The sequence below is a fragment of the Doryrhamphus excisus genome, chromosome 7, assembly GCF_030265055.1.
Source record: "Doryrhamphus excisus isolate RoL2022-K1 chromosome 7, RoL_Dexc_1.0, whole genome shotgun sequence".
Classification (NCBI taxonomy): domain Eukaryota; kingdom Metazoa; phylum Chordata; class Actinopteri; order Syngnathiformes; family Syngnathidae; genus Doryrhamphus; species Doryrhamphus excisus.
The window spans coordinates 13,574,054-13,582,294 of NC_080472.1; the positions used below are offsets into that span (position 1 = coordinate 13,574,054).

General features: G+C 40.6%; 1 protein-coding gene across 2 annotated transcripts; it reads left to right on the forward strand.

Annotated features, from left to right (window-relative positions):
- The first annotated feature begins 1,699 nt into the window (after nucleotides 1-1,699).
- LOC131132250 (uncharacterized) lies at nucleotides 1,700-3,856 on the forward strand. 2 transcript variants are annotated; one of them, XM_058077715.1, is made up of 5 exons: nucleotides 1,700-2,263; nucleotides 2,375-2,698; nucleotides 2,770-2,889; nucleotides 2,954-2,997; nucleotides 3,069-3,856. In XM_058077715.1, exons 1-5 carry the CDS (start codon nucleotides 1,951-1,953, stop codon nucleotides 3,219-3,221), a joined length of 954 nt encoding a protein of 317 aa, XP_057933698.1. In that variant the 5' UTR covers nucleotides 1,700-1,950; the 3' UTR covers nucleotides 3,222-3,856. The 2 variants fall into 2 exon arrangements, with proteins under 2 accessions (XP_057933698.1, XP_057933697.1); XM_058077714.1 differs by having other exon boundaries at nucleotides 2,954-3,856.
- The last annotated feature ends 4,385 nt before the right edge of the window (nucleotides 3,857-8,241 follow it).

Here is an 8,241-nt window from a genome sequence, read left to right on the forward strand (position 1 = left end):
GTATGTTTTCTATTACCTTTGCAGCAAAAAACACTTTTTTGTCCGGAATTTTCTGATGAGGAAGGCTGACATGATGAAACTTAAGGCCAAAGCAGCACTCGAGACTCCCGAGCAGAGCTGGGATAGGCTCCAGCACCCCCCGCAATCCTCGTGAGGAAAAAGCGGTAGAAAATGAATGAATGAATAATAATTATGCTGCTTTAGAAATGTCCGCCATGTTTATTTCCAATATACACATGTTTGCTGATGCTAATGCAATGCTTACCGCTGTAAGCAATAAATAAAGTAAGGAACATTCTTCACTATTCTTGCTGTGTGGTGTCATTGCAAACATTATTTATGAAGTTCAAGTACACTTGGACAGGAAGAAAATGTCGCACATTGTTTTTCAACCACAACCACAACAAGCTTTCACTTTCCATGCAGCATTTACCTTTTTATGTCTGGAGGCCTGAAGTGTGTGTGAGAGAGTAAGCTAGCAAGCTATGTAGCATGTGAGGCTGTATTATTATTTTTTTCAACCAACATATTCTCAAATCTAAAATTGACATGTAGAGGCAACATGGGCCCCTCCCTGTCCTGGACTCGCCACTCAATGAGGGGCCAAAGGGTGCAGTGTGAGATGAGTGCTAGCTGAAAGTACCTTAGTACCTTAGTGGTTCAGTCCGTTCTGGCCACATGGAATGTCATCTCTCTATTATGCTTTTTCCACTTTTCTGACCCATAAATGTTGTATTCTTATATTAAATGATGCCAAAATTGCAGATCATGAGGTTTGTGGATTTGGAAGTGAGCCCTGAATGAAGTTTGGGATGGCTCTCAACGCTCTGTTTCAGAGTATTTTCCAACTTACCTTATAAGGAAGCGTTCTTAAATGGCCGTGGTGAAGTCTGATGGATTTCTAACGCTGTAGAACAGAGGTTGGCAAACTACGACCCGCCCGTTTTTTCCAAAGTATTTCTTTAAAACTTAACATGCAACCTGGCATCATGGCTTGAGCCAACCTTTTGATTGTTTAGGGATCTTTTTTTTTTTTAATCAAATTGGTTATTTGATGTGGTCTGCTGTTTACAAAGTGCTCCTGAAAAAAGGGACAAAAGCATATACGTATAAGAAGGATGCATGACACTTTTACACTTTTACTACTAGAATTCATTCATTCATTTTCTACCACTTATCCTCACGAGGGTCGTGGGGGTATGTTGGAGCCTATCCCAGCTGTCTTCGGGCGAGAGATGGGGTGCACCCTGGACTGGTGGCCAGCCAATCACAGGGCACATATAGACAAACAACCATTCACACTCACATTCATACCTATGGACAATTTGGAGTGGCCAATTAACCTAGCATGTTTTTGGAATGTGGGAGGAAACCGGAGTACCCGGAGAAAACCCACACATGCACTGGGAGAACATGCAAACTCCACACAGAGATGGCCGAGGATCGAATTGAACAATGCATCTTATATAGATTATTTAATTATGTTGCCAAAACAAATGAAATAACTCTTGTTTTAGTAAAATCCAATCCAAATATTACATGCTTTATTGGTTTATCGATGCACACAAATCTGCCAAACTACGACATACAGATTTTTTTCTGACACGGAAATACTGCATTGTGAAGAAAAGCAGTAAACAAATAAGCCACAAGAAGAAGAGGTCACAAATAGTTTGGAAAGTTTTGGTGGACATATTTCCACTGAGGTTGATTGGACAGATGACGACCAATGAGATGGCTGTGAAATAGTTCCCTCCCATTTGGTATGATGTGATTCAAGTCAATAACCTTATGATGCTGTCTAGATGGTCTGCTGTTCACTTGGTCAAACCAGAAGAAAATGTGGATGGTGCTTCATCTGCTGCTCCTGCTCCAACATGGAGGCAAGTCCATGCTCAGTTCCGATGTACATGACTCTTGTTAATATCTCTTCTTTTTCTTCTCTTCAGCATGTACAGGAGCTCACAGCTTTTCCACTCTGTACCATTCTCATGTACCATTGAGAAAAATTCACAAATTGAAAAAACATTTTGGATCCGACTTTCTGGAACTTTTCCTGAAGTTTTAGGCGGAAGTTCAAATTTCGAGTCTATAGATTACGGACCATCAGAAACTGGAAATCGCATCAGAGCCAAAAGACAACCAGGAACATTTGATCTGCACATTAGTCAAATCGAGAAGCGTGACACGGGGGTCTACTACTGTTTCAAAGTATATTTACAACAAGTCAGGTTTTTGAATGGAACATTTCTTCAGGTCTCAGGTAAATATGATAAATACTTTTCTTACTGATGGTTTATTTATTGATAAAATATCATTTGACCTCTCATCCGGTGGTTAGCATGTCACTCAGTTTGTCTTCACCCCTTCCCAGAACCAGAACCTTCTGTGTCTGTTGTCTCTGAAGTCCAACCAGGACAACCCGTAAAGTTCCAGTGTTCCGTCCTCTCCCAGTCTGGGAATGAAACCTGTCAGGATGGATACAAACTTCACTGGTTCAGAACTGGACCGGACAACATCCATCCCAGCTTTGTTTCCACTCATGACGAATGCAAGAAGGTCAACGATAAGTCCACTCAGAATTGCATCCATACTTTCTCAAAGAACATCAGCTCTTCTGATGCTGGAACTTATATCTGTGCCGTGGCCACATGTGGGAATATTTTCACGGGAAATCCAATTAAAGTCATCATTAAAGGTAAACATTCATTCATCAGTATTGATAAATTCACCATAAGTTGCAATAAATGGACTCTTTTGTTATCGTAGATGTCAGCAGGTCGGATTCAAACATTATTATTGTCTTGAGTGCTGCTTTGGTTTTAAGTTTCATCATGTCAGCCTTCCTCGTCTACAAGATCAGGACAAAAAACTGTTCTTGCTGCAAAGGTAATAGAGACTGCAGATGATCAATCATTAGATGATTTATTCATGCTTTGTTTTCAATTTCCAGCTGGTCCACAAACACCTGATGAAAGGTCCAGTTGCATCCAGCAGGTAAGAAGAAAGTTTGTAGAAATTTGTGCGCCTCTTTACTCCATTTTTACCTTCATGACTTGCTTCCTCAGATATCCAAGGACTCTTTGGTTTATTCCATGCCGACATTCGTCAGCAGGAAAACTGGCAAAGCCAGGCAGAAAACTGCAATGGCAGCAGACGAATTTAGCACGTACGCTGATGTTTGTTGTCATGACGCAGCGCAAAATGAAAATGTGTTTTAACTCAGTTTAACTCAGTTGTCTCTTATTTAAATGTAGTTCAATGTTTAAGTGTAATTTACGCAATTTATGCCTCACATGGTCACTCGTCTTTACTCCCTTTATTCCGTCACTTGCGAGATGCATTCAGGGACGTTCCAAACATCAAATAAACGTATTTTTATGTGATTAATTTTTTTTTTTTTTAAATCATTTAACAGCGCTAGTTTTAACACAGAGGTTCAGGAAAATATCGTAGTTGTAGTCGGTTGTCACTCTGGTCAGGGCCAAACGTTACAAAAAAGCACTTGGTGTGTACAAGTACAAAAAAGTACTTGGTGTGTACTTTTTTGTATGCTCTGCTTTTACGCTAATTTTTGGTGCTTTGTATTGAGTTGTGGACTCCTATAGAGCAGCTACACACAATAACACACAGAAAGCTTTCTAGATCTCCCAATTGACTTCCTGCTTCCGACCCATGAAACAATACTATAATTTGTTGTGGCTTTTGTTTGTTTTTGAAGAAATAAACATGCATAGGCTAAAAAGCACAAATAAAGAAAACCACTATAATATTCAGTATTGTTCCACAATACCACAAGGACAGTATTTAATTGTAAACAATGAAGAGTTTTAAGTTGGGATGGATGTCGTAGTTTTCTTTTAAAAACAAAGTCTTTAATTCCCACTTTTAATCTAAAAAAATTGAAATGAACTGAACTGGTGAACTAAAGAAAAAATAGAAAAATATTGTTTTTTTTGTGTATTTTTGTACTGATTTCTAAAATAAAATGTAGTGACAAACAGTTTTTGTGTGTGTGTGTTGTATACAGTACTTGAAGTACAGTACTATTTTAAATATTTAAGGTTATTTAACATGACTTTTACCTTTACGGACTACATTGTTTCCCTGTAGTTCGTAACAGAACTAAACTCTCTACTCTCATCAGTGGCTATTCACTCTACAACCTGTGTTAAAGTTTCCTATCTTTATATTACAGAATATACAATGAATGTAAATGTAAATTATATTACAAAAGATACATTTGTACTTTGCTATGACTTATTTCTGGGATTCAGTAGTCTTATTTTTATCAGTTTGTTTTCATCCATCCATATTCTCATGCTGGAGCCTATCCCTATCTCAGTTCCCAGAGGCGGGGAGGAAACCGGAGTACCCGGAGAAAACGCATGCATGCACAGGAAGAACAAACAAACTCCACAACAATCGGAGATTCGAACCCAGGTCTTCCGATCTCCTGACTGTGTAGCCAACATGCTAACCACCGTGCGGCCCGAGTTGGTTTTTAGTTTCATTAAAAAAAAAAAGCATAAGGAACACTCAAAATATGCAGTACACTTGAATGCCTACTTTAAATGATGTACTATATACAGCATATACTGTATGTGTTCATTACTCCCACAGCTCCGTGCGTACTGTAACTTTAAGGTTTCACTAGGAAATTTGGTACACACCTTTTTAGGGGATTGACGAGCACCTGTGAGTCAAATTTGTGCAAGATTGGTTGAAAAACAAGCAAAAAAGGGAACAAGTCACGTATGGCATGTGAATGTACACACAAAAGCAGTATTGGTACAAGTTAGGAAAATTGCAACTACAAGTGAAATTAAAAATGTCAGCAAATCATTCAACATGCAAACTCCACACAGAGATGGCAGAGTGTGGAATTGAACCCTGGTCTCCTAGCTGTGACTAACCACTTGACAACCGTGCCACCTGTCAGCAAATCATCTATCATCTAGCAAATCAAAAATCTATTGATGATCAAGAAAGAATATGCAAATCTGTTAATTTATTAGCTTTAAGCCACAATAAGCATAGCATGACTGCATTGAAGTATTTCCCATTTATATCACATGCTGAATATTCTTTATACAAAAGGAATTAAGCAACAACAACAGTGACCACAATGGCGACGGACGCGAGCAGAACCCCAAGCAAAATGGCAGCCAGTTTCACATCTTGTCCTGGGAAACAAAAACAGTACAACTTCGTATTGCAATACAAAATGACAGACAGTTTACACTTGGATTCATGTAATCGAATAATAGTACTTTGAAGTTATTATTGCTAAAGCCAAATGCTAACTTCATATTCATAGCAAGACAGTCAGGCAGTTAAGATGATGGCAGAGTCCGACCGCAACAGGAAGTTGCAAGAGCACAGCGAGACAAAAGGGATGCCCTTGCATCAAAACATGCACCTGTGCATAGCGCCTGAGCTTCTTTTGTTCAACTAAAAGAACAACATGTCCGAAAAGGAGGAGGAAGAAGCGCAGTTTGAAACAGGAATCATCTGCAATTCTTATATCAGAAACAACACACGTCTTACTCTTTTCTTTGCGTTCTAAAGATATACAAACAGCTAAAATATTAAACACCCTATTAAAACACCTTCAAAAACCATGTAGTAACAATTTCATGATAACATGTAATACAAGAAACATGGAAATGAACGCTACACTTTGTGTTATGTTTTCCAAATCCAAGCACAAAAACACAGCAGTGACGGCAGTTCAAATGTGTGAGCGAATGTGTGGGTAGCGAGGCTTAACATTAGCCACGTTTTTCTCTTTACCAATGACCTTTCTGAAAGCAATGGTATACATGGAAAGGAATATTCCAATCCTGTGTCTACATGCGCCGCTATAATCCACCAGCATAGTCAATGGGGCATGCCCAGTAAAACGTAAACACCAATATCACGTGATACCGACGTCCTTGAGTTTTTCTTTCACTTGTTGGAATAACTCCGTATTGCCAGTTTTTCCTTCATCCAGTCTTGAAATTTAGTTTGAATCAAAAATGAACTTTCCTTAGCAGTCCAGTGCCGATTGCTCACCTCCATTTTTTTAAATGGAAGAACGTCTGGAGCTGCGTGTTACGTCATATCTCAGCATTCGCTGAAAGAACGCACCCGGGAACAGGAAAAGATAAAGTTCAATCTTGCTATTACTTTATAATTAAGCTCAGCACATGTTTTATATAGATATGTATTTTCTTTTTTTAATAAAACTGGACTTGTGAATGGCGTATAGAAGGGTTTAGATTCTGTTCCACAGATGGCGCTAATGCACACGAAAGCTGCTTGCCAACCGCCAATAAACAACAGAAGAAGAAAAACACCACGAAGAAGAACGCAGTCTGACAACTATCCGATTGAGCGGGTACAAGATACCTCAATCGGATTGGGGAAAGGAATATTCCACTCTGGGAATCCGATTATATATTCATTTGGATTGGCATTTTTCTTTCGGAATGAGGTGTATACAAAGGTTACATTCTTTCTGTTTGAGCAAATAACCCGAATGGAATTGGAATATTTGGGTCCATGTGTACGTGGCTATTGTCACAGGTATCTTGGTCAATATACAGGTCACACTATGTAAATGCTAACACTCCACCACCTCCATCTACTCCAACATCTACTCCACCCTCACCAACTGCTTAACTGATATCAAAACTTGAATGGAACAAAATTTTCTTAAACTTAAAAGTGACAAAACAGATATTATCATCATCGGTCCCCAAAACATCCACCCATAACTTCTATCTCAGACTCAACAGCGCCACCCTCACTCCATCCCCGCTCATCCGCAACCTTGGTATCCTCCTGGACCCCACCCTTTCATTTGAACCCCACATCAAACAGTTAACCCGGACTGCATTTTTCCATCTTAAGAACATAGCCCGACTCCGTCCATCACTTCCATTCTCTGCCGCTGAATCCCTGATCCATGCATTCATCACAACCAGAATGGACTACTGGAACAGTATTCTTTATGATACACCTTCCAAAACCCTCAACAAACTACAATATAGTCACAACTCCGCTGCCCGCCTCCTCAGCTCCTCATTACCCCTGTCCTCCAAAACCTCCACTGGCTTCCCGCCCCCAACGCATTCACTTCAAAGTTCTTCTCATAACTTACAAAGCCCTCCACGATCTGCCCCCCCCATATCTCACAGACCTCCTCCATCCACACAATCCTCTGCGTCCCCTTCGCTCCTCAGACTCCAACCTCCTGGCACTCCCTTGTAAGACCAAGCTCCGAACCTGGGGAGACAGAGCCTTCTCCATCGCTGCCCCCCACCCTCTGGAACTCTTTGCCCCATTCACTCCGTGCTTGCCCTGACCTTCCCACCTTCAAAAACCAACTAAAAACCCACCTCTTTAAATCTGTTTTTGATGTCTAACTTTTTATACCTGACTGCTGTGCCCCGCCCCACTTTTAGCCTTGTTTTAGCTCTGAATTAATTTATGGATATTGTATTTTAATGTATCTTTTACTTTTTTTACTCAACTCTATTTTGATTTATTTTTCTCTACTGCAAAGCATCTTTGAGTACTCTGAAAAGCACTATACAAATAAAATGTATTATTATTATTATTCATTCATTCATTCATTCATTTTCTACCGCTTTTTCCTCACGAGGGTCGCGGGGGTGCTGGAGCCTATCCCAGCTGTCTACGGGCGAGAGGCGGGGTACACCCTGGACTGGTGGCCAGCCAATCACAGGGCACATATAGACAAACAACCATTCACACTCACATTCATACCTATGGACAATTTGGAGTGGCCAATTAACCTAGCATGTTTTTGGAATGTGGGAGGAAACCGGAGTACCCGGAGAAAACCCACGCATGCACGGGGAGACCATGCAAACTCCACACAGAGATGGCCTAGGGTGGAATTGAACCCTGGTCTCCTAGCTGTGAGGTCTGCGCGCTAACCACTAGACCGCCGTGCCGCCCATTATTATTATTATTATTATTACTTTACATGACTGGTTAGCATGTTGGCCACATAGCCAAGAGATCGGGAAAACCTGGATACTCCACGTACTCCGGTTTCCTCCCACATTCCAAAAACATGCTAGGTTAATTGGCGACTCCAAATTGTCCATAGATATGAATATTTGTCTATATGCGCTCTGTGATTGGCTAGCGAACAGTTAAGGGTGTACCAACTGGGATAGGCTCCAGCATACCCCCCCCCCCCGGACCCTACTGAGGATAAGC

Bases quoted from the DNA above. Each gene is read 5' to 3' on its own strand.
- LOC131132250 (XM_058077714.1), top strand. From the start codon at position 1,951: ATGTACAGGAGCTCACAGCTTTTCCACTCTGTACCATTCTCATGTACC. The intron at 2,264-2,374 runs GTAAATATGATA...ACCCCTTCCCAG, and splicing joins AACATTTCTTCAGGTCTCAG to AACCAGAACCTTCTGTGTCT. The intron at 2,699-2,769 runs GTAAACATTCAT...TTGTTATCGTAG, and splicing joins AATTAAAGTCATCATTAAAG to ATGTCAGCAGGTCGGATTCA.